The 27,262-nt window shown below is 41.2% G+C and overlaps 1 protein-coding gene across 1 annotated transcript in view; it reads left to right on the top strand.

Moving 5' to 3' along the window:
* LOC123768874 (uncharacterized) overlaps positions 1-27,262 on the top strand; it is a 338,169-nt gene that overhangs the window by 264,645 nt on the left and 46,262 nt on the right. The window contains exon 6 of the mRNA XM_069314569.1: positions 25,916-25,988. Coding sequence (XP_069170670.1) covers positions 25,916-25,988 — 73 coding nt within the window. The remainder of the gene's footprint in view (positions 1-25,915; positions 25,989-27,262) is intronic.

Below are 27,262 nucleotides of genomic sequence, written 5' to 3'. Positions count from 1 at the left end.
ATATTTTGGGTATAAAAAGTCGTAATTTCAAACTGCGAATACGTGCAGAGATCCAGAATTTGGCTCTATAATATGGCTCAGGCCTCGAAATTAGGATATTTGGGATATTTTGAAAACTGCAGGGAGGTTTGGGACAAATGTGACCAAACGCTGCTTTCAGTACTTGGTATATGTTGGGTATATAAAGTCGTAATTTGAAACTGTGAATACGTGCAGAGAGCGAGAATTTGGCTCCAAAATATGGCTCAGGCCTCGAAAATGGGATGTTTGGGATATTTTGAAAACTGCAGGAGGGATAGAGAAAAATATGACCAAACGCCGCTTTCAGTACTTGGCATATGTTGGGCACTAAAAAGTCCTAAATTTCAAACTGCGAATACGTGCAGAGAGCCAGAATTTGGCTCCAAAATATGACTCAGGGCTCGAAATTGGGATATTTAGGATATTTCGAAAACTGCAGGGAGGTTTGGGACAAATGTAACCAAACGCCGCTTTCAGTACTTGGCATTTGTTGGGTATAAAAAGTCGTAATTTCAAACTGCGAATACGTGCATAGAGCCAGGATTTGGCTCCAAAATATTGCTCAGGCCTCGAAATAGGATCTTTGGGATATTTTGAAAACTGCAGGGAGGTTTGGGACAAATGTGACCAAACGCCGCTTTCAGTACTTGGCATATGTTAGGTATATAAAGTCGTAATTTCAAACTGCAAATACGTACAGAGAGCCAGAATTTAGCTCCAAAATATGGCTCAAGCCTTGAAATTGGAATATTTGGGATATTTTGAAAACTGCAAGGGAGTTTGTGCAAAATGTGACTCACTGCCACTTTCAGGACTTGGCATATGTTGGGTATAAAAAGTCGTAATTTCAAACTGCAAATACGTGCATTAGCCAGAATTTGGCTCCAAAATACGGGTCAGGCCTCGAAATTGGGATGTTTGGGATATTTTGAAAACTGCAGGGGGGGTTTGGGACAAATATGACCAAACGCCGCTTTCAGAACTTGGCATATGTTGGGTATAAAAAGTCGTAAATTCAAAGTGCGAATACGTGCAGAGAGCCAGAATTTGGCTCCAAAATATGGCTCAAGCCTCGAAACTGGGATGTTTGGGATATTTTGAAAACTGCAGGGGGGGTTTGGGACAGATGTAACAAAACGCCGCTTTCAGTACTTGGCATATGTTGGGTATAAAAAGTTGTAATTTCAAACTGCGAATACGTGCAAAGAGCTTGAATTTGGCTCCAAAATATGGCTCAGGCCTCGAAAATGGGATGTTTGGGATATTTTGAAAACTGCAGGAGGGATAGAGACAAATATGACCAAACGCCACTTTCAGTACTTGGCATATGTTGGGCACTAAAAAGTCCTAAATTTCAAACTGCGAATACGTGCAGAGAGCCAGAATTTGGCTCCAAAATATGACTCAGGGCTCGAAATTGGGATATTTAGGATATTTCGAAAACTGCAGGGAGGTTTGGGACAAATGTAACCAAACCACGCTTTCAGTACTTGGCATTTGTTGGGTATAAAAAGTCGTAATTTCAAACTGCGAATACGTGCAGAGAGCCAGAATTTGGCTCCAAAATATGGCTCAGGCCTCGAAATTGGGATGTTTGGGATATTTTGAAAACTGCAAGAAGGATTGAGACAAATGTGACCAAACGCCGCTCTCAGTACTTGGTATATGTTGGGTATAAAAAATTCGTAATTTCAAACTGCGAATACGTGCAGAGAGCCAGAATTTGGCTCCAAAATATGGCTCAATCCTCGAAATTGGGATGTTTGGGATATTTTGAAAACTGCTGGGAGGTTTGGGACAAATGTGACCAAACGCCGCTTTCAGTACTTGGCATATGTTGTGTATAAAAAGTCGTATTTTCAAACTGCGAATAGGTGCAGAGAGCCAGAATTTGGCTCCAAAATATGGCTCAGGCCTCGAAATAGGGTTATTTGGGATATTTCGAAAACTGCAGGGGAGTTTGTGCAAAATGTGACTCACTGCCGCTCTCAGGACTTGGCATATGTTGGGTATAAAAAGTCGTAATTTCAAACTGCGAATACGTGCATAGAGCCAGAATTTGGCTCCAAAATACGGCTCAGGCCTCGAAATTGGGATGTTTTGTATATTTTGAAAACTGCAGGGGGGTTTGGGACAAATATGACCAAACGCCGCTTTCAGGACTTGGCATATGTTGGGTATAAAAAGTCGTAATTTCAAACTGCAAATACGTGCATTAGCCAGAATTTGGCTCCAAAATACGGCTCAGGCCTCGAAATTGGGATGTTTGGGATATTTTGAAAACTGCAGTGGGTTTGGGACAAATATGACCAAACGATGCTTTCAGAAATTGGCATATGTTGGGTATAAAAAGTCGTAATTTCAAACTGCGAATACGTGCAGAGAGCCAGAATTTGGCTCCAAAATATGGCTCAGTCCTAGAAATTGGGATGTTTGGGATATTTTGAAAACTGCTGCGAGGTTTGGGACAAATGTGACCAAACGCCGCTTTCAGTACTTAGTATATGTTAGGTATAAAAAGTCATAATTTTTAACTGCGAATACGTGCAGAGAGCCAGAATTTGGCTCCAAAATATTGCTCAGGCCTCGAAATAGGATCTTTGGGATATTTTGAAAACTGCAGGGAGGTTTGGGACAAATGTGACCAAACGCCGCTTTCAGTACTTGGCATATGTTGGGTATATAAAGTCGTAATTTCAAACTGCAAATACGTACAGAGAGCCAGAATTTAGCTCCAAAATATGGCTCAGGCCTTGAAATTGGAATATTTGGGATATTTTGAAAACTGCAAGGGAGTTTGTGCAAAATGTGACTCACTGCCGCTTTCAGGACTTGGCATATGTTGGGTATAAAAAGTCGTAATTTCAAACTGCAAATACGTGCATTAGCCAGAATTTGGCTCCAAAATACGGCTCAGGCCTCGAAATTGGGATGTTTGGGATATTTTGTAAACTGCAAGAAGGATTGAGACAAATGTGACCAAACGCCGCTCTCAGTACTTGGTATATGTTGGGTATAAAAAAATCGTAATTTCAAACTGCGAATACGTGCAGAGAGCCAGAATTTGGCTCCAAAATATGGCTCAATCCTCGAAATTGGGATGTTTGGGATATTTTGAAAACTGCTGGGAGGTTTGGGACAAATGTGACCAAACGCCGCTTTCAGTACTTGGCATATGTTGTGTATAAAAAGTCGTAATTTCAAACTGCGAATAGGTGCAGAGAGCCAGAATTTGGCTCCAAAATATGGCTCAGGCCTCGAAATAGGGTTATTTGGGATATTTCGAAAACTGCAGGGGAGTTTGTGCAAAATGTGACTCACTGCCGCTCTCAGGACTTGGCATATGTTGGGTATAAAAAGTCGTAAATTCAAAGTGCGAATACGTGCAGAGAGCCAGAATTTGGCTCCAAAATATGACTCAGGCCTCGAAATTAAGATGTTTTGGATATTTTGAAAACTGCAGCGGGGTTTGGGACAGATGTAACCAAACGCCGCTTTCAGTACTTGGCATATGTTGGGTATAAAAAGTCGTAATTTCAAACTGCGAATACGTGCAAAGAGCTTGAATTTGGCTCCAAAATATGGCTCAGGCCTCGAAATTGGGTTGTTTGGGATATTTTGTAAACTGCAGGGAGGTTTGGGACAAATGTGACAAAACGCCGCTTTCAGTACCTCGCATATTTTGGGTATAAAAAGTCGTAAATTCAAAGTGCGAATACGTGCAGAGAGCCAGAATTTGGCTCCAAAATATGGCTCAAGCCTCGAAATTGGGATATTTGTGATATTTTGAAAACTGCAGGGGAGTTTGTGCAAAATGTGACTGACTGCTGCTTTAAGTACTTGGCATTTGTTGGGTATAAAAAGTCGTAATTTTTAAACTGCGAATAAGTGCAGAGAGCCAGAATTTGGCTCCAAAATATGGCTCAGGCCTCGAAATTGGGATGTTTGGGATATTTTGAAAACTGCAGGAGGGTTTGGGACATATGTGACCAAACGCCGCTTTCAGGACTTGGCATATTTTGGGTATAAAAAGTCGTAATTTCAATCTGCGAATCCGTGCATAGAGCCAGGATTTGGCTCCAAAATATTGCTCAGGCCTCTAAATAGGATCTTTGGGATATTTTGAAAACTGCAGGGAGGTTTGGGACAAATGTGACCAAACGCCGCTTTCAGTACTTGGCATATGTTGGGTATATAAAGTCGTAATTTCAAACTGCAAATACGTACAGAGAGCCAGAATTTAGCTCCAAAATATGGCTCAGGCCTTGAAATTGGAATATTTGGGATATTTTGAAAACTGCAAGGGAGTTTGTGCAAAATGTGACTCACTGCCGCTTTCAGGACTTGGCATATGTTGGGTATAAAAAGTCGTAATTTCAAACTGCAAATACGTGCATTAGCCAGAATTTGGCTCCAAAAAACGGCTCAGGCCTCGAAATTGGGATGTTTGGGATATTTTGAAAACTGCAGGGGGGTTTGGGACAAATATGACCAAACGCCACTTTCAGTACTTGGCATATGTTGGGCACTAAAAAGTCCTAAATTTCAAACTGCGAATACGTGCAGAGAGCCAGAATTTGGCTCCAAAATATGACTCAGGGCTCGAAATTGGGATATTTGGGATATTTCGAAAACTGCAGGGAGGTTTGGGACAAATGTAACCAAACGCCGCTTTCAGTACTTGGCATTTGTTGGGTATAAAAAGTCGTAATTTCAAACTGCGAATACGTGCAGAGAGCCAGAATTTGGCTCCAAAGTATGGCTCAGGCCTCGAAATTGGGATGTTTTGTATATTTTGAAAACTGCAGGGGGGTTTGGGACAAATATGACCAAACGCCGCTTTCAGTACTTGGCATATGTTGGGTATAAAAAGTCGCAATTTCAAACTGCGTATACGTGCATAGAGCCAGAATTTGGCTCCAAAATACGGCTCAGGCTTCGAAATTGGGATGTTTAGGATATTTTGAAAACTGGGGGTGGGTTTGGGACAAATATCACCAAACACCGCTTTCAGAACTTGGCATATTTTGGGTATAAAAAGTCGTAATTTCAAAGTGCGAATACATGCAGAGAGCCAGAATTTGGCTCCAAAATATGACTCAGGCCTCGAAATTGAGATGTTTTGGATATTTTGAAAACTGCAGCGGGGTTTGGGACAGATGTAACCAAACGCCGCTTTCAGTACTTGGCATATGTTGGGTATAAAAAGTCGTAATTTCAAACTGCGAATACGTGCATAGAGCTTGAATTTGGCTCCAAAATATGGCTCAGGCCTCGAAATTGGGTTGTTTGGGATATTTTGTAAACTGCAGGGAGGTTTGGGACAAATGTGACAAAACGCCGCTTTCAGTACTTCGCATATTTTGGGTATAAAAAGTCGTAATTTCAATCTGCGAATACGTGCAGAGAGCCAGAATTTGGCTCTATAATATGGCTCAGGCCTCGAAATTAGGATATTTGGGATATTTTGAAAACTGCAGGGAGGTTTGGGACAAATGTGACCAAACGCTGCTTGCAGTACTTGGCATATGTTGGGTATATAAAGTCGTAATTTGAAACTGTGAATACGTGCAGAGAGCGAGAATTTGGCTCCAAGACATGGCTCAGGCCTCGAAATTGAGATATTTGTGATATTTTGAAAACTGCAGGGGAGTTTGTGCAAAATGTGACTGACTGCTGCTTTAAGTACTTGGCATTTGTTGGGTATAAAAAGTCGTAATTTTTAAACTGCGAATACGTGCAGAAAGCCAGAATTTGGCTCCAAAATATGGCTCAGGCCTCGAAATTGGGATGTTTGGGATATTTTGAAAACTGCAGGGGGGTTTGGGACAAATGTCACCAAACGCAGCTTTCGATCAGTACTTCGCATATGTTGGGTATAAAAAATTCGTAATTTAAAACTGCGAATACATGGAGAGAGCCAGAATTTGTCTCCAAAATATGGCTCAGGCCTCGAAATTGGGATGTTTGGGATATTTTGAAAACTGCAAAAAGGATTGAGACAAATGTGACCAAACGCCGCTTTCAGTACTTAGTATATGTTGGTTATAAAAAAGTCGTAATTTCAAACTGCGAATGCGTGCAGAGAGCCAGAATTTGGCTCCAAAATATGGCTCAGTCCTCGAAATTGGGATGTTTGGGATATTTTGAAAACTGCAAGAAGGATTGAGACAAATGTGACCAAACGCCGCTTTAAGTAATTGGTATATGTTGGGTATAAAAAAGTCGTAATTTCAATTTGCGAATACGTGCTGAGAGCCAGAATTTGGCTCCAAAATATGGCTCAGTCCTCGAAATTGGGATGTTTGGGATATTTTGAAAACTGCTGGGAGGTTTGGGACAAATGTGACCAAACGCCGCTTTCAGTACTTGGTATATGTTGGGTGTAAAAAGTCGTAATTTCAAACTGCGAATACGTGCAGAGAGCCAGAATTTGGCTCCAAAATATGGCTCAGGCCTCGAAATTGGGTTATTTGGGATATCTCGAAAACTGCAGGGGAGTTTGTGCAAAATGTGACTCACTGCCACTTTCAGGACTTGGCATATGTTGGGTATAAAAAGTCGTAATTTCAAACTGCGAATACGTGCATTAGCCAGAATTTGGCTCCAAAATACGGCTCAGGCCTCGAAATTGGGATGTTTGGGATATTTTGAAAACTGCAGGGGGGTTTGGGACAAATATGACCAAACGCTGCTTTCAGAACTTGGCATATGTTGGGTATAAAAAGTCGTAAATTCAAAGTGCGAATACGTGCAGAGAGCCAGAATTTGGCTCCAAAATATGGCTCAAGCCTCGAAATTGGAATGTTTGGGATATTTTGAAAACTGCAGGGGGGTTTATGACAGATGTAACCAAACGCCGCTTTCAGGACTTGGCATATGTTGGGTATAAAAAGTCGTAATTTCAAACTGCAAATACGTGCATTAGCCAGAATTTGACTCCAAAATACGGCTCAGGCCTCGAAATTGGGATGTTTGGGATATTTTGAAAACTGCAGTGGGTTTGGGACAAATATGACCAAACGATGCTTTCAGAACTTGGCATATGTTGGGTATAAAAGTTCGTAAATTCAAAGTGCGAATACGTGCAGAGAGCCAGAATTTGGCTCCAAAATATGGCTCAAGCCTCGAAATTGGAATGTTTGGGATTTTTTGTAAACTGCAGGGAGGTTTGGGACAAATGTGACAAAACGCCGCTTTCAGTACTTCACATATTTTGGGTATAAAAAGTCGTAATTTCAAACTGCGAATATGTGCAGAGAGCCAGAATTTGGCTCCAAAATATGGATCAGTCCTCGAAATTGGGATGTTTGGGATATTTTGAAAACTGCATTGGGCTTTGGGATATATGTGACCAAACGCCGCTTTCATTACTTGGCATATGTTGGGTATAAAAAAGTCGTAATTTCAAACGGCGAATACGTGCAGAGAGCCAGAATTTGGCTCCAAAATATAGCTCAGGCCTCGAAATTGGGATATTTGGAATATTTCGAAAACTGCAGGGGAGTTTGTGCAAAATGTGACTCACTGCCGCTTTCAGTACTTGGCATATGTTGGGTATAAAAAGTCGTAATTTCAAACTGCGAATACGTGCAGAGAGCCAGAATTTGGCTCTATAATATGGCTCAGGCCTCGAAATTGGGATATTTGGGATATTTCGACAACTGCAGGGGAGTTTGTGCAAAATGTGACTCATTGCCGCTATCAGGACTTGGCATATGTTGGGTATAAAAAGTCGTAATTTCAAACTGCGTATACGTGCATGAAGCCAGAATTTGGCTCCAAAATACGGCTCAGGCCTCGAAATTGGGATGTTTGGGATATTTTGAAAACTGCAGGGGAGTCTGGGCAAAATGTGACTCACTGCTGCTTTCAGTACTTGGCATATTTTGGGTATAAAAAAATCGTAATTTCAAACTGCGAATACGTGCAGAGAGCCAGAATTTCGCTCCAAAATATGGCTCAGGCCTCGAAATTGGGATGTTTGGGATATTTTGAAAACTGCAAGAAGGATTGAGACAAATGTGACCAAACGCCGCTTTCAGTACTTGGTATATGTTGGGAATAAAAAAGTCGTAAATTCAAACTGCGAATACGTGCAGAGAGCCAGAATTTGGCTCCAAAATATGGCTCAGTCCTCGAAATTGGGATGTTTGGGATATTTTGAAAACTGCTGGGAGGTTTGGGACAAATGTGACCAAACGCCGCTTTCAGTACTTAGTATATGTTAGGTATAAAAAGTCGTAATTTCAAACTGCGAATACGTGCAGAGAGCCAGAATTTGGCTCCAAAATATGGCTCAGGCCTCGAAATTGGGTTATTTGGGATATTTCGAAAACTGCAGGGGAGTTTGTGCAAAATGTGACTCACTGCTGCTTTAAGTACTTGGCATTTGTTGGGTATAAAAAGTCGTAATTTTTAAACTGTGAATATGTGCAGAGAGCCAGAATTTGGCTCCAAAATATGGATCAGTCCTCGAAATTGGGATGTTTGGGATATTTTGAAAACTGCATTGGGCTTTGGGATATATGTGACCAAATGCCGCTTTCATTACTTAGCATATGTTGGGTATAAAAAAGTCGTAATTTCAAACGGCGAATACGTGCAGAGAGCCAGAATTTGGCTCCAAAATATGGCTCAGGCCTCGAAAATGGGATGTTTGGGATATTTTGAAAACTGCAGGAGGGATAGAGACAAATATGACCAAACGCCGCTTTCAGTACTTGGCATATGTTGGGCACTAAAAAGTCCTAAATTTCAAACTGCGAATACGTGCAGAGAGCCAGAATTTGGCTCCAAAATATGACTCAGGGCTCGAAATTGGGATATTTAGGATATTTCGAAAACTGCAGGGAGGTTTGGGACAAATGTAACTAAACGCCGCTTGCAGTACTTGGCATTTGTTGGGTATAAAAAGTCGTAATTTCAAACTGCGAATACGTGCATAGAGCCAGGATTTGGCTCCAAAATATTGCTCAGGCCTCGAAATAGGATCTTTGGGATATTTTGAAAACTGCAGGGAGGTTTGGGACAAATGTGACCAAACGCCGCTTTCAGTACTTGGCATATGTTAGGTATATAAAGTCGTAATTTCAAACTGCAAATACGTACAGAGAGCCAGAATTTAGCTCCAAAATATAACTCAGGCCTTGAAATTGGAATATTTGGGATATTTTGAAAACTGCAAGGGAGTTTGTTCAAAATGTGACTCACTGCCGCTTTCAGGACTTGGCATATGTTGGGTATAAAAAGTCGTAATTTCAAACTGCAAATACGTGCATTAGCCAGAATTTGGCTCCAAAATACGGCTCAGGCCTCGAAATTGGGATGTTTGGGATATTTTGAAAACTGCAGGGGGGGTTTGGGACAAATATGACCAAACGCCGCTTTCAGAACTTGGCATATGTTGGGTATAAAAAGTCGTAAATTCAAAGTGCGAATACGTGCAGAGAGCCAGAATTTGGCTCCAAAATATGGCTCAAGCCTCGAAACTGGGATGTTTGGGATATTTTGAAAACTGCAGGGGGGTTTGGGACAGATGTAACAAAACGCCGCTTTCAGTACTTGGCATATGTTGGGTATAAAAAGTCGTAATTTCAAACTGCGAATACGTGCAAAGAGCTTGAATTTGGCTCCAAAATATGGCTCAGGCCTCGAAAATGGGATGTTTGGGATATTTTGAAAACTGCAGGAGGGATAGAGACAAATATGACCAAACGCCGCTTTCAGTACTTGGCATATGTTGGGCACTAAAAAGTCCTAAATTTCAAACTGCGAATACGTGCAGAGAGCCAGAATTTGGCTCCAAAATATGACTCAGGGCTCGAAATTGGGATATTTAGGATATTTCGAAAACTGCAGGGAGGTTTGGGACAAATGTAACCAAACGCCGCTTTCAGTACTTGGCATTTGTTGGGTATAAAAAGTCGTAATTTCAAACTGCGAATACGTGCAGAGAGCCAGAATTTGGCTCCAAAATATGGCTCAGGCCTCGAAATTGGGATGTTTGAAATATTTTGAAAACTGCAAGAAGGATTGAGACAAATGTGACCAAACGCCGCTCTCAGTACTTGGTATATGTTGGGTATAAAAAATTCGTAATTTCAAACTGCGAATACGTGCAGAGAGCCAGAATTTGGCTCCAAAATATGGCTCAATCCTCGAAATTGGGATGTTTGGGATATTTTGAAAACTGCTGGGAAGTTTGGGACAAATGTGACCAAACGCCGCATTCAGTACTTAGCATATGTTGTGTATAAAAAGTCGTATTTTCAAACTGCGAATAGGTGCAGAGAGCCAGAATTTGGCTCCAAAATATGGCTCAGGCCTCGAAATAGGGTTATTTGGGATATTTCGAAAACTGCAGGGGAGTTTGTGCAAAATGTGACTCACTGCCGCTCTCAGGACTTGGCATATGTTGGGTATAAAAAGTCGTAATTTCAAACTGCGAATACGTGCATAGAGCCAGAATTTGGCTCCAAAATACGGCTCAGGCCTCGAAATTGGGATGTTTTGTATATTTTGAAAACTGCAGGGGGGTTTGGGACAAATATGACCAAACGCCGCTTTCAGGACTTGGCATATGTTGGGTATAAAAAGTCGTAATTTCAAACTGCAAATACGTGCATTAGCCAGAATTTGGCTCCAAAATACGGCTCAGGCCTCGAAATTGGGATGTTTGGGATATTTTGACAACTGCAGTGGGTTTGGGACAAATATGACAAAACGCCGCTTTCAGTACTTCGCATATTTTGGGTATAAAAAGTCGTAATTTCAAACTGCGAATACGTGCAGAGATCCAGAATTTGGCTCTATAATATGGCTCAGGCCTCGAAATTAGGATATTTGGGATATTTTGAAAACTGCAGGGAGGTTTGGGACAAATGTGACCAAACGCTGCTTTCAGTACTTGGCATATGTTGGGTATATAAAGTCGTAATTTGAAACTGTGAATACGTGCAGAGAGCGAGAATTTGGCTCCAAAATATGGCTCAGGCCTCGAAAATGGGATGTTTGGGATATTTTGAAAACTGCAGGAGGGATAGAGAAAAATATGACCAAACGCCGCTTTCAGTACTTGGCATATGTTGGGCACTAAAAAGTCCTAAATTTCAAACTGCGAATACGTGCAGAGAGCCAGAATTTGGCTCCAAAATATGACTCAGGGCTCGAAATTGGGATATTTAGGATATTTCGAAAACTGCAGGGAGGTTTGGGACAAATGTAACCAAACGCCGCTTTCAGTACTTGGCATTTGTTGGGTATAAAAAGTCGTAATTTCAAACTGCGAATACGTGCATAGAGCCAGGATTTGGCTCCAAAATATTGCTCAGGCCTCGAAATAGGATCTTTGGGATATTTTGAAAACTGCAGGGAGGTTTGGGACAAATGTGACCAAACGCCGCTTTCAGTACTTGGCATATGTTAGGTATATAAAGTCGTAATTTCAAACTGCAAATACGTACAGAGAGCCAGAATTTAGCTCCAAAATATGGCTCAAGCCTTGAAATTGGAATATTTGGGATATTTTGAAAACTGCAAGGGAGTTTGTGCAAAATGTGACTCACTGCCACTTTCAGGACTTGGCATATGTTGGGTATAAAAAGTCGTAATTTCAAACTGCAAATACGTGCATTAGCCAGAATTTGGCTCCAAAATACGGCTCAGGCCTCGAAATTGGGATGTTTGGGATATTTTGAAAACTGCAGTGGGTTTGGGACAAATATGACCAAACGATGCTTTCAGAAATTGGCATATGTTGGGTATAAAAAGTCGTAATTTCAAACTGCGAATACGTGCAGAGAGCCAGAATTTGGCTCCAAAATATGGCTCAGTCCTAGAAATTGGGATGTTTGGGATATTTTGAAAACTGCTGCGAGGTTTGGGACAAATGTGACCAAACGCCGCTTTCAGTACTTAGTATATGTTAGGTATAAAAAGTCATAATTTTTAACTGCGAATACGTGCAGAGAGCCAGAATTTGGCTCCAAAATATTGCTCAGGCCTCGAAATAGGATCTTTGGGATATTTTGAAAACTGCAGGGAGGTTTGGGACAAATGTGACCAAACGCCGCTTTCAGTACTTGGCATATGTTGGGTATATAAAGTCGTAATTTCAAACTGCAAATACGTACAGAGAGCCAGAATTTAGCTCCAAAATATGGCTCAGGCCTTGAAATTGGAATATTTGGGATATTTTGAAAACTGCAAGGGAGTTTGTGCAAAATGTGACTCACTGCCGCTTTCAGGACTTGGCATATGTTGGGTATAAAAAGTCGTAATTTCAAACTGCAAATACGTGCATTAGCCAGAATTTGGCTCCAAAATACGGCTCAGGCCTCGAAATTGGGATGTTTGGGATATTTTGTAAACTGCAAGAAGGATTGAGACAAATGTGACCAAACGCCGCTCTCAGTACTTGGTATATGTTGGGTATAAAAAAATCGTAATTTCAAACTGCGAATACGTGCAGAGAGCCAGAATTTGGCTCCAAAATATGGCTCAATCCTCGAAATTGGGATGTTTGGGATATTTTGAAAACTGCTGGGAGGTTTGGGACAAATGTGACCAAACGCCGCTTTCAGTACTTGGCATATGTTGTGTATAAAAAGTCGTAATTTCAAACTGCGAATAGGTGCAGAGAGCCAGAATTTGGCTCCAAAATATGGCTCAGGCCTCGAAATAGGGTTATTTGGGATATTTCGAAAACTGCAGGGGAGTTTGTGCAAAATGTGACTCACTGCCGCTCTCAGGACTTGGCATATGTTGGGTATAAAAAGTCGTAAATTCAAAGTGCGAATACGTGCAGAGAGCCAGAATTTGGCTCCAAAATATGACTCAGGCCTCGAAATTAAGATCTTTTGGATATTTTGAAAACTGCAGCGGGGTTTGGGACAGATGTAACCAAACGCCGCTTTCAGTACTTGGCATATGTTGGGTATAAAAAGTCGTAATTTCAAACTGCGAATACGTGCAAAGAGCTTGAATTTGGCTCCAAAATATGGCTCAGGCCTCGAAATTGGGTTGTTTGGGATATTTTGTAAACTGCAGGGAGGTTTGGGACAAATGTGACAAAACGCCGCTTTCAGTACCTCGCATATTTTGGGTATAAAAAGTCGTAAATTCAAAGTGCGAATACGTGCAGAGAGCCAGAATTTGGCTCCAAAATATGGCTCAGGCCTCGAAATTGGGATATTTGTGATATTTTGAAAACTGCAGGGGAGTTTGTGCAAAATGTGACTGACTGCTGCTTTAAGTACTTGGCATTTGTTGGGTATAAAAAGTCGTAATTTTTAAACTGCGAATAAGTGCAGAGAGCCAGAATTTGGCTCCAAAATATGGCTCAGGCCTCGAAATTGGGATGTTTGGGATATTTTGAAAACTGCAGGAGGGTTTGGGACATATGTGACCAAACGCCGCTTTCATTACTTGGCATATGTTGGGTATAAAAAAAGTCGTAATTTCAAACGCCGAATACGTGCAGAGAGCCAGAATTTGGCTCCAAATTATAGCTCAGGCCTCGAAATTGGGATATTTGGGATATTTCGAAAACTGCAGGGGAGTTTGTGCAAAATGTGACTCACTGCCACTATCAGGACTCGGCATATGTTGGGTATAAAAAGTCGTAATTTCAAACTGCGTATACGTGCATAGAGCCAGAATTTGGCTCCAAAATATGGCTCAGGCCTCGAAATTGGGATGTTTGGGATATTTTGAAAACTGCAGGGGGGTTTGGGACAAATGTCACCAAACGCAAGCTTTCAGTACTTCGCATATGTTGGGTATAAAAAATTCGTAATTTAAAAATGCGAATACATGCAGAGAGCCAGAATTTGTCTCCAAAATATGGCTCAGGCCTCGAAATTGAGATGTTTGGGATATTTTGAAAATTGCAAGAAGGATTGAGACAAATGTGACCAAACGCCGCTTTAAGTACTTGGTATATGTTGGGTATAAAAAAGTCGTAATTTCAATTTGCGAATACGTGCTGAGAGCCAGAATTTGGCTCCAAAATATGGCTCAGTCCTCGAAATTGGGATGTTTGGGATATTTTGAAAACTGCTGGGAGGTTTGGGACAAATATGACCAAACGCCGCTTTCAGTTCTTGGTATATGTTGGGTATAAAAAGTAGTAATTTCAAACTGCGAATACGTGCAGAGAGCCAGAATTTGGCTCCAAAATATGGCTCAGGCCTCGAAATTGGGTTATTTGGGATATTTCGAAAACTGCAGGGGAGTTTGTGCAAAATGTGACTCACTGCCACTTTCAGGACTTGGCATATGTTGGGTATATAAAGTCGTAATTTCAAACTGCGAATACGTGCATTAGCCAGAATTTGGCTCCAAAATACGGCTCAGGCCTCGAAATTGGGATGTTTGGGATATTTTGAAAACTGCAGGGGGGTTTGGGACAAATATGACCAAACGCTGCTTTCAGAACTTGGCATATGTTGGGTATAAAAAGTCGTAAATTCAAAGTGCGAATACGTGCAGAGAGCCAGAATTTGGCTCCAAAATATGGCTCAAGCCTCGAAATTGGAATGTTTGGGATATTTTGAAAACTGCAGGGGGGTTTGGGACAGATGTAACCAAACGCCGCTTTCAGGACTTGGGATATGTTGGGTATAAAACGTCGTAATTTCAAACTGCAAATACGTGCATTAGCCAGAATTTGGCTCCAAAATACGGCTCAGGCCTCGAAATTGGGATGTTTGGGATATTTTGAAAACTGCAGTGGGTTTGGGACAAATATGACCAAACGATGCTTTCAGAACTTGGCATATGTTGGGTATAAAAAGTTGTAAATTCAAAGTGCGAACACGTGCAGAGAGCCAGAATTTGGCTCCAAAATATGGCTCAAGCCTCGAAATTGGAATGTTTGGGATTTTTTATAAACTGCAGGGAGGTTTGGGACAAATGTGACAAAACGCCGCTTTCAGTACTTCACATATTTTGGGTATAAAAAGTCGTAATTTCAAACTGCGAATACGTGCAGAGAGCCAGAATTTGGCTCCAAAATATGGCTCAGGCCTCGAAATTATGATATTTGTGATATTTTGAAAACTGCAGGGGAGTTTGTGCAAAATGTGACTGACTGCTGCTTTAAGTACTTGGCATTTGTTGGGTATAAAAAGTCGTAATTTCAAAATGCGAATACGTGCAGAGAGCCAGAATTTGGCTCCAAAATATGGATCAGTCCTTGAAATTGGGATGTTTGGGATATTTTGAAAACTGCAGGGGGCTTTGGGATATATGTGACCAAACGCCGCTTTCAGAACTTGGCATATGTTGGGTATAAAAAGTCGTAAATTCATAGTGCGAATACGTGCAAAAAGCCAGAATTTGGCTCCAAAATATGGCTCAAGCCTCGAAATTGGGATGTTTGGGATATTTTGAAAACTGCAGGGGGGTTTGGGACAGATGAAACCAAATGCCGCTTTCAGTACTTGGCATATGTTGGGTATAAAAAGTCGTAATTTCAAACTGCGAATACGTGCAAAGAGCTTGAATTTGGCTCCAAAATATGGCTCAGGCCTCGAAATTGGGATGTTTGGGATATTTTGAAAACTGCAGGAGGGATTGAGACAAATATGACCAAATGCCGCTTTCAGTACTTGGCATATGTTGGGCACTAAAAAGTCCTAAATTTCAAACTGCGAATACGTGCAGAGAGCCAGAATTTGGCTCCAAAATAAGACTCAGGGCTCGAAATTGGGATATTTGGGATATTTCGAAAACTGCAGGGAGGTTTGGGACGAATGTAACCAAACGCCGCTTTCAGTACTTGGCATTTGTTGGTTATAAAAAGTCGTAATTTCAAACTGCGAATACGTGCAGAGAGCCAGAATTTGGCTCCAAAATATGGCTCAGGCCTCGAAATTGGGATGTTTGGGATATTTTGAAAACTGCAAGAAGGATTGAGACAAATGTGACCAAACGCCGCTCTCAGTACTTGGTATATGTTGGGTATAAAAAATTCGTAATTTCAAACTGCGAATACGTGCAGAGAGCCAGAATTTGGCTCCAAAATATGGCCCATTCCTCGAAATTGGGATGTTTGGGATATTTTGAAAACTGCTGGGAGGTTTGGGACAAATGTGACCAAACGCCGCTTTCAGTACTTGGCATATGTTGTGTATAAAAAGTCGTAATTTCAAACTGCGAATAGGTGCAGAGAGCTAGAATTTGGCTCCAAAATATGGCTCAGGCCTCGAAATAGGGTTATTTGGGATATTTCGAAAACTGCAGGGGAGTTTGTGCAAAATGTGACTCACTGCCGCTCTCAGGACTTGGCATATGTTGGGTATAAAAAGTCGTAATTTCAAACTGCGAATACGTGCATAGAGCCAGAATTTGGCTCCAAAATACGGCTCAGGCCTCGAAATTGGGATGTTTGGGATATTTTGAAAACTGCAGGGGGGTTTGGGACAAATATGACCAAACGCTGCTTTCAGAACTTGGCATATGTTGGGTATAAAAAGTCGTAAATTCAAAGTGCGAATACGTGCAGAGAGCCAGAATTTGGCTCCAAAATATGGCTCAAGCCTCGAAATTGGAATGTTTGGGATATTTTGAAAACTGCAGGGGGGTTTGGGACAGATGTAACCAAACGCCGCTTTCAGGACTTGGCATATGTTGGGTATAAAAAGTCGTAATTTCAAACTGCGAATACGTGCATAGAGCCAGAATTTGGCTCCAAAATACGGCTCAGGCCTCGAAATTGGGATGTTTGAGATATTTTGAAAACTGCAGGGGGGTTTGGGACAAATATGACCAAACGATGCTTTCAGAACTTGGCATATGTTGGGTATAAAAAGTTGTAAATTCAAAGTGCGAACACGTGCAGAGAGCCAGAATTTGGCTCCAAAATATGGCTCAAGCCTCGAAATTGGAATGTTTGGGATTTTTTGTAAACTGCAGGGAGGTTTGGGACAAATGTGACAAAACGCCGCTTTCAGTACTTCACATATTTTGGGTATAAAAAGTCGTATTTTCAAACTGCGAATACGTGCAGAGAGCCAGAATTTGGCTCCAAAATATGGCTCAGGCCTCGAAATTAGGATATTTGTGATATTTTGAAAACTGCAGGGGAGTTTGTGCAAAATGTGACTGACTGCTGCTTTAAGTACTTGGCATTTGTTGGGTATAAAAAGTCGTAATTTCAAAATGCGAATACGTGCAGAGAGCCAGAATTTGGCTCCAAAATATGGATCAGTCCTTGAAATTGGGATGTTTGGGATATTTTGAAAACTGCAGGGGGCTTTGGGATATATGTGACCAAACGCCGCTTTCAGAACTTGGCATATGTTGGGTATAAAAAGTCGTAATTTCAAACTGCGTATACGTGCATAGAGCCAGAATTTGGCTCCAAAATATTGATCAGGCCTCGAAATTGGGATGTTTGGGATATTTTGAAAACTGCAGGGAGGTTTGGGACAAATGTGACCAAACGCTGCTTTCAGTACTTGGCATATGTTGGGTATATAAAGTCGTAATTTCAAACTGCGAATACGTACAGAGAGCCAGAATTTGGCTCCAAAATATGACTCAGGCCTTGAAATTGGAATATTTGGGATATTTTGAAAACTGCAGGGGGGTTTGGGACAGATGTAACCAAACGCCGCTTTCAGGACTTGGCATATGTTGGGTATAAAAAGTCGTAATTTCAAACTGCAAATACGTGCATTAGCCAGAATTTGGCTCCAAAATACGGCTCAGGCCTCGAAATTGGGATGTTTGGGATATTTTGAAAACTGCAGTGGGTTTGGGACAAATATGACCAAACGATGCTCTCAGAACTTGGCATATGTTGGGTATAAAAAGTCGTAAATTCAAAGTGCGAATACGTGCAGAGAGCCTGAATTTGGCTCCAAAATATGGCTCAAGCCTCGAAATTGGAATGTTTGGGATTTTTTGTAAACTGCAGGGAGGTTTGGGACAAATGTGACAAAACGCCGCTTTAAGTACTTGGCATTTGTTGGGTATAAAAAGTCGTAATTTCAAACTGCGAATACGTGCAGAGAGCCAGAATTTGGCTACAAAATATGGATCAGTCCTCGAAATTGGGATGTTTGGGATATTTTGAAAACTGCAGGGGGCTTTGGGATACATGTGACCAAACGCCGCTTTCATTACTTGGCATATGTTGGGTATAAAAAAGTCGTAATTTCAAACTGCGAATACGTGCAGAGAGCCAGAATTTGGCTCTATAATATGGCTCAGGCCTCGAAATTGGGATATTTGGGATATTTCGAAAACTGCAGGGGAGTTTGTGCAAAATGTGACTCACTGCCGCTTTCAGTACTTGGCATATTTTGGGTATAAAAAAATCGTAATTTCAAACCGCGAATACGTGCAGAGAGCCAGAATTTCGCTCCAAAATATGGCTCAGGCCTCGAAATTGGGATGTTTGGGATATTTTGAAAACTGCAAGAAGGATTGAGACAAATGTGACCAAACGCCGCTTTCATTACTTGGTATATGTTGGGTATAAAAAAGTCGTAAATTCCAACTGCGAATACGTGCAGAAAGCCAGAATTTGGCTCCAAAATATGGCTCAGTCCTCGAAATTGGGATGTTTGGGATATTTTGAAAACTGCTGCGAGGTTTGGGACAAATGTGACCAAACGCCGCTTTCAGTATTTAGTATATGTTAGGTATAAAAAGTCGTAATTTCAAACTGCGAATACGTGCAGAGAGCCAGAATTTGGCTCCAAAATATGGCTCAGGCCTCGAAATTGGGTTATTTGGGATATTTCGAATACTGCAGGGGAGTTTGTGCAAAATGTGACTCACTGCCGCTTTCAGGACTTGGCATATTTTGGGTATAAAAAGTCGTAATTTCAATCTGCGAATACGTGCAGAGAGCCAGAATTTGGCTCCAAAATATTGCTCAGGCCTCGAAATAGGATCTTTGGGATATTTTGAAAACTGCAGGGAGGTTTGGGACAAATGTGACCAAACGCCGCTTTCAGTACTTGGCATATGTTGGGTATAAAAAGTCGTAATTTCAAACTGTGAATACGTGCAGAGAGCCAGAATTTGGCTCTATAATATGTCTCAGGCCTCGAAATTGGGATATTTGGGATATTTCGGAAACTGCAGGGGAGTTTGTGCAAAATGTGACTCATTGCCGCTATCAGGACTTGGCATATGTTGGGTATAAAAAGTCGTAATTTCAAACTGCGTATACGTGCATAAAGCCAGAATTTGGCTCCAAAATACGGCTCAGGCCTCGAAATTGGGATGTTTGGGATATTTTGAAAACTGCAGGGGAGTTTGTGCAAAATGTGACTCACTGCTGCTTTCAGTACTTGGCATATTTTGGGTATAAAAAAATCGTAATTTCAAACCGCGATTATGTGCAGAGAGCCAGAATTTCGCTCCAAAATATGGCTCAGGCCTCGAAATTGGGATGTTTGGGATATTTCGAAAACTGCAGGGGAGTTTGTGCAAAATGTGACTCACTGCCGCTTTCAGGACTTGGCATATTTTGGGTATAAAAAGTCGTAATTTCAATCTGCGAATACGTGCATAGAGCCAGGATTTGGCTCCAAAATATTGCTCAGGCCTCGAAATAGGATCTTTGGGATATTTTGAAAACTGCAGGGAGGTTTGGGACAAATGTGACCAAACGCCGCTTTCAGTACTTGGCATATGTTGGGTATATAAAGTCGTAATTTCAAACTGCAAATACGTACAGAGAGCCAGAATTTAGCTCCAAAATATGGCTCAGGCCTTGAAATTGGAATATTTGGGATATTTTGAAAACTGCAAGGGAGTTTGTGCAAAATGTGACTCACTGCCGCTTTCAGGACTTGGCATATGTTGGGTATAAAAAGTCGTAATTTCAAACTGCAAATACGTGCATTAGCCAGAATTTGGCTCCAAAATACGGCTCAGGCCTCGAAATTGGGATGTTTGGGATATTTTGAAAACTGCAGGGGGGTTTGGGACAAATATGACCAAACTCCGCTTTCAGAACTTGGCATATGTTGGGTATAAAAAGTCGTAAATACAAAGTGCGAATACGTGCAGAGAGCCAGAATTTGGCTCCAAAATATGGCTCAGGCCTCGAAATTGGGTTATTTGGGATATTTCGAAAACTGCAGGGGAGTTTGTGCAAAATGTGACTCACTGCCGCTTTCAGGACTTGGCATATTTTGGGTATAAAAAGTCGTAATTTCAATCTGCGAATACGTGCATAGAGCCAGGATTTGGCTCCAAAATATTGCTCAGGCCTCGAAATAGGATCTTTGGGATATTTTGAAAACTGCAGGGAAGTTTGGGACAAATGTGACCAAACGCCGCTTTCAGTACTTGGCATATGTTGGGTATATAAAGTCGTAATTTCAAACTGCAAATACGTACAGAGAGCCAGAATTTAGCTCCAAAATATGGCTCAGGCCTTGAAATTGGAATATTTGGGATATTTTGAAAACTGCAAGGGAGTTTGTGCAAAATGTGACTCACTGCCGCTTTCAGGACTTGGCATATGTTGGGTATAAAAAGTCGTAATTTCAAACTGCAAATACGTGCATTAGCCAGAATTTGGCTCCAAAATACGGCTCAGGCCTCGAAATTTGGATGTTTGGGATATTTTGAAAACTGCAGGGGGGTTTGGGACAAATATGACCAAACGCCGCTTTCAGAACTTGGCATATGTTGGGTATAAAAAATCGTAAATTCAAAGTGCGAATACGTGCAGAGAGCCAGAATTTGGCTCCTAAATATGGCTCAAGCCTCGATATTGGGATGTTTGGGATATTTTGAAAACTGCAGGGGGGTTTGGGACAGATGTAATCAAACGCCGCTTTCAGTACTTGCCATATGTTGGGCACTAAAAAGTCCTAAATTTCAAACTGCGAATACGTCCAGAGAGCCAGAATTTGGCTCCAAAATATGTCTCAGGGCTCTAAATTGGGATATTTGGGATATTTCGAAAACTGCAGGGAGGTTTGGGACAAATGTAACCAAACGCCGCTTTCAGTACTTGGCATTTGTTGGGTATAAAAAGTCGTAATTTCAAACTGCGAATACGTGCAGAGAGCCAGAATTTGGCTCCAAAATACGGCTCAGGCCTCGAAATTGGGATGTTTGGTATATTTTGAAAACTGCATGGGGGTTTGGGACAAATATGACCAAATGCCGCTTTCAGAACTTGGCATATTTTGGGTATAAAAATTCGTAATTTCAAAGTGCGAATACGTGCAGAGAGCCAGATTTTGGCTCCAAAATATGACTCAGGCCTCGAAATTGGGATGTTTTGGATATTTTGAAAACTGCAGCGGGGTTTGGGACAGATGTAACCAAACGCCGCTTTCAGTACTTGGCATATGTTGGGTATAAAAAGTCGTAATTTCAAACTGCGAATACGTGTAAAGAGCTTGAATTTGGCTCCAAAATATGGTTCAGGCCTCCAAATTGTGTTGTTTGGGATATTTTGTAAACTGCAGGGAGGTTTGGGACAAATGTGACAAAACGCCGCTTTCAGTACTTCGCATATTTTGGGTATAAAAAGTCGTAATTTCAAACTGCGAATACGTGCAGAGAGCCAGAATTTGGCTCTATAATATGGCTCAGGCCTCGAAATTAGGATATTTGGGATATTTTGAAAACTGCAGGGAGGTTTGGGACAAATGTGACCAAACGCTGCTTTCAGTACTTGGCATATGTTGGGTATATAAATTCGTAATTTGAAACTGTGAATACGTGCAGAGAGCGAGAATTTGGCTCCAAGATATGGCTCAGGCCTCGAAATTGGGATATTTGTGATATTTTGAAAACTGCAGGGGAGTTTGTGCAAAATGTGACTGACTGCTGCTTTAAGTACTTGGCATTTGTTGGGTATAAAAAGTCGTAATTTTTAAACTGCGAATACATGCAGAGAGCCAGAATTTAGCTCTATAATATGGCTCAGGCCTCAAAATTGGGATATTTGGGATATTTTGAAAACTGCAGGGGAGTTTGTGCAAAATGTGACTCACTGCCGCTATCAGGACTTGGCATATGTTGGGTATAAAAAGTCGTAATTTCAAACTGCGTATACGTGCATAGAGCCAGAATTTGGCTCCAAAATATGGCTCAGGCCTAGAAATTGGAATATTTGGGATATTTTGAAAACTGCAAGGGAGTTTGGGCAAAATGTGACTCACTGCCGCTTTCAGTACTTGGCATATGTTGGGTATAAAAAGTCGTAATTTCAAACTGCGAATACGTGCAGAGAGCCAGAATTTGGCTCTATAATATGGCTCAGGCCTCGAAATTGGGATATTTGGGATATTTCGAAAAATGCAGGGGAGATTGTGCAAAATGTGACTCACTGCCGCTTTTTGGACTTGGCATATGTTGGGTATAAAAAGTCGTAATTTCAAACTGCGAATACGTGCATTAGCCAGAATTTGGCTCCAAAATACGGCTCAGGCCTCGAAATTGGGATGTTTGGGATATTTTGAAAACTGCAGGGGGGTTTGGGACAAATATGACCAAATGCCGCTTTCAGAACTTGGCATATGTTGGGTATAAAAATCGTAAATACAAAGTGCGAATTCGTGCAGAGAGCCAGAATTTGGCTCCAAAATATGGCTCAAGCCTCGAAATTGGGATGTTTGGGATATTTTGAAAACTGCAGGGGAGTTTGGGACAGATGTCACCAAACGCCGCTTTCAGGAATTGGCATATGTTGGGTATAAAAAGTCGTAATTTCAAACTGCGAATATGTGCAAAGAGCTTGAATTTGGCTCCAAAATTTGGCTCAGGCCTCGAAATTAGGATATTTGGGATATTTTGAAAACTGCAGGGAGGTTTGGACAAATATGACTGACTGCTGCTTTAAGTACTTGGCATTTGTTGGGTATAAAAATTCGTAATTTCAAACTGCGAATACGTGCAGAGAGCCAGAATTTGGCTCTATAATATGGCTCAGGCCTTGAAATTGGGATATTTGGGATATTTCGAAAACTGCAAGGGAGTTTGTGCAAAATGTGACACACTGCCGCTATCAGGACTTGGCATATGTTGGGTATAAAAAGTCGTAATTTCAAACTGCGTATACGTGCATAGAACCAGAATTTGGCTCCAAAATACGGCTCAGGCCTCGAAATTTGGATGTTTGGGATATTTTGAAAACTGCAGGGGAGTTTGTGCAAAATGTGACTCACTTCCGCTTTCAGGACTTGGCATATTTTGGGTATAAAAAAATCGTAATTTCAAACCGCGAATACGTGCAGAGAGCCTGAATTTCGCTCCAAAATATGGCTCAGGCCTCAAAATTGGGATGTTTGGGATATTTTGAAAACTGCAAGAAGAGTTGAGACAAATGTGACCAAACGCCGCTTTAAGTACTTGGTATATGTTGGGTATAAAAAAGTCGTAATTTCAAACTGCGAATACGTGCAGAGAGCCAGAATTTGGCTCCAAAATATGGCTCAGTCCTCGAAATTTGGATGTTTGGGATATATTGAAAACTGCTGGGAGGTTTGGGACAAATGTGACCAAACGCCGCTTTCAGTACTTGGTATATGTTGGATATAAAAAGTCGTAATTTCAAACTGCAAATACGTGCAGAGAGCCAGAATTTGGCTCCAAAATATGGCTCAGGCCTCGAAATTGGGGTATTTAGGATATTTCGAAAACTGCAGGGGAGTTTGTGCAAAATGTGACTCACTGCCGCTTTCAGGACTTGGCATATTTTGGGTTTAAAAAGTCGTAATTTCAATCTGCGAATACGTGCATAGAGCCAGAATATGGCTCCAAAATATTGATCAGGCCTCGAAATTGGGATGTTTGGGATATTTTGAAAACTGCAGGGAGGTTTGGGACAAATGTGACCAAACGGCGCTTTCAGTACTTGGCATATGTTGGGTATATAAAGTCGTAATTTCAAACTGCGAATACGTACAGAGAGCCGGAATTTGGCTCCAAAATATGGCTCAGGTCTTGAAATTGGAATATTTGGGATATTTTGAAAACTGCAAGGGAGTTTGTGCAAAATGTGACTCACTGCCGCTTTTAGGACTTGGCATATGTTGGGTATAAAAAGTCATAATTTCAAACTGCGAATACGTGCATTAGCCAGAATTTGGCTCCAAAATACGGCTCAGGCCTCGAAATTGGGATGTTTGGGATATTTTTAAAACTGCAGGGGGGTTTGGGACAAATATGACCAAATGCTGCTTTCAGAACTTGGCATATGTTGGGTATAAAAAGTCGTAAATTCAAAGTGCGAATACGTGCAGAGAGTCAGAATTTGACTCCAAACTATGGCTCAAGCCTCGAAATTGGGATGTTTGGGATATTTTGAAAACTGCAGGGGGGTTTGGGACAGATGTAACCAAACGCCGCTTTCAGTACTTGGCATATGTTGGGTATAAAAAGTCGTAATTTCAAACTGCGAATACGTGCAGAGAGCGAGAATTTGGCTCCAAAATATGGCTCAGGCCTCGAAATTGGGATGTTTGGGATATTTTGAAAACTGCAGGGGGGTTTGAGATATATGTGACCAAATGCCGTTTTCATTACTTGGCATATGTTGGGTATAAAAAAGTCGTAATTTCAAACGGCGAATACGTGCAGAGAGCCAGAATTTGGCTCCAAAATATAGCTCAGGCCTCTAATTTGGGATATTAGGGATATATCCAAAACTGCAGGGGAGTTTGTGCAAAATGTGACTCACTGCCGCTATCAGGACTTGGCATATGTTGGGTATAAAAAGTCGTAATTTCAAACTGCGTATACGTGCATAGAGCCAGAATTTGGCTCCAAAATACGGCTCAGGCCTCGAAATTGGGATGTTTAGGATATTTTGAAAACTGCAGGGGGGTTTGGGACAAATTTCACCAAACATTTCAGTACTTCGCATATGTTGGGTGTAAAAAAGTCGTAATTTCAAACTGCAAATACGGGCAGAGAGCCAGACTTTGGCTCCAAAATATGGCTCAGGCCTCGAAATTGAGATGTTTGGGATATTTTGAAAACTGCAGGGGGAATTGGGACAAATTTGACAAAACGCCGCTTTCAGTACTTGGCATATGTTGGGTATAAAAAAGTCGCAATTTCAAACTACGAATACGTGCAGAGAGCCAGAATTTGGCTTCAAATTATGGCTTAGGCCTCGAAATTGGAATATTTCGGATATTTTGAAAGCTGCAGGGGAGTTTGTGCAAAATATGACTCACTGCCTCTTTCAGTACTTGGCATATGTTGGGTATAAAAAGTCGTAATTTCAAACTGCGAATACGTGCAGAGAGCCAGAATTTGGCTCCAAAATATGGCTCAGGCCTCGAAATTGAGATGTTTGGGATATTTTGAAAACTGCAGTGGGGATTGGGACAAATGTGACCAAACGCCACTTTCAGAACTTGGCATATGTTGGGTATAAAAAAGTGATGTGGAAAGCATTGGGGATTTTTTTTATATTGCAGAATGGTGACTGATAGGGGCTAGTGCGTGATGCTTTCCTACTAATCCAAATCCACTCAGATGCACCTGCTATATTTAGATCAACAACACTGCTGATCTATGATTCATCCAGTGTCTAATGTCACTTAGTGGAGAGATTTAGCAAGAGGTGAGCAGCAGATCAACTTTTTCTAAATACCATGTTGGCGATCACGGCAAACAATGAGGGTGAAAAAAGTTCATTTGCTGAGAGATTGCAATTCAGTAGAACTCCATTCACACTGACTGATGCCAAATCTAGTACATCCATATCAGCCTGGATTGCTCCAAGGAGCCTCTGGCTCTCGCCAAGTAAATGATGTTTCATTACATTCATTTTTTTTTTACCCTGTCTGTAAGACATTGTTTTCTACAGAAAAAATAATAACTATTTGGTATTTTTGAACATCATTCTCATAAATTTCTGCTCTGTTAAATTGAAGCCTTTTTATTTCAGCCATCCAACTATTATGAAGCCAAATGAGGTACGTAACAGCAATCCACGATTAGCAGAACTCACTGCCAAACAGGTAAGTGGGAGGGATGAGGTTTGATGCAAATGACAGATAAGGACAAACTTTGAAAGGATTCAGTATAAGTAGACAAATAAACACACAATTTAACAGGAGCATATCTAAGCAGTAGCGTATATACTAAGCCTACAAACATCGGATTATGCCTAAACAGTAGGAGTGAGTGCTCCCAAAGACACAAAGCCAGTGTTCTAAACACTTATATTCGTCGAGCCCTTACCCACTGTTCAGAATGGAGCAACGTGAGTAGGGAGTTTGAAAGTTAACTGAAGTGTTGGTGAACAATGGATATAGCAACAAAGAAATAAACGCGACATAAGATGACACCTGGACCAGGTACAATCCTGAGCCTAGAACAGAAACCACAACACCTCCAATAATATTATATTACAAATCGGATTTGGAAGGAAGGATTGGGCTACAGGAAGGATTGGGCTACAGGAAGGATTGGTCTACAGGAAGGATTGGGCTACAAGAAGGATTGGGCTACAGGAAAGATTGGGCTACAGGAAGGATTGAGCTACATCTCCAAATGTATATTTGCCAGATAATTTGGCACTAAAAACAAAACGCATATATTATTGTTTAGACTAAATCCGCTACTCATTACTTTCCTGAAGTTGTCGTATATACACTACAAAATCTGCGTGTAAATCACGACAATTAACACGTGATGAAAATGTGACAGTGTCAGACCACGAAGGAAGAATTGAAACAGGAATTTCCTTAAGTATTTTCGTAATTAATAATACATCTTCAGAAGGGTGTTTCAGTTCTTCCTTCGAGGTCCGACACTGTCACTACAGAACATGAATGTATTTAAACGTTGCAACAATGAATAATGAGAGCAATCATTATATGGATGGCGTAATAACAGGGGAGCATTAGCGCCTCTAGTGGTCAGATGCTTAACTGTATTAGAGGTTGACAGTTTAGATATTATGGTGAAGTAAGGGTGAGTGGCGCGTCTGGGAATCCCACTTCTTAACGTGTGGCTCAGTTGTCGACCAGCCGCCGCCTGGCAAGGGTCACGTTGATTACCAGTGAGCAAAAAATAAATGTGTTACAGATATCATTATTCAATCATAATATAGAAAGGATTGTTCGAGGTGTGTACTTCATGTTGTTATTCGTTATTATTTTGTATATTATATGTATTTAGACAAAATATAGAGGTGACTGTCAGGTGGCAGCCATAGGTGTACCCGCTAGTTAAGTCATTAGGGCGCTTGTGGTGGCCTTAATAGCCATGCCAGTAGTTAGCCAGCAAT

This window comes from Procambarus clarkii, chromosome 79 (genome assembly GCF_040958095.1).
Source record: "Procambarus clarkii isolate CNS0578487 chromosome 79, FALCON_Pclarkii_2.0, whole genome shotgun sequence".
Classification (NCBI taxonomy): Eukaryota; Metazoa; Arthropoda; class Malacostraca; order Decapoda; family Cambaridae; genus Procambarus; species Procambarus clarkii.
This window is presented reverse-complemented; position numbering and strand designations above follow the sequence as displayed.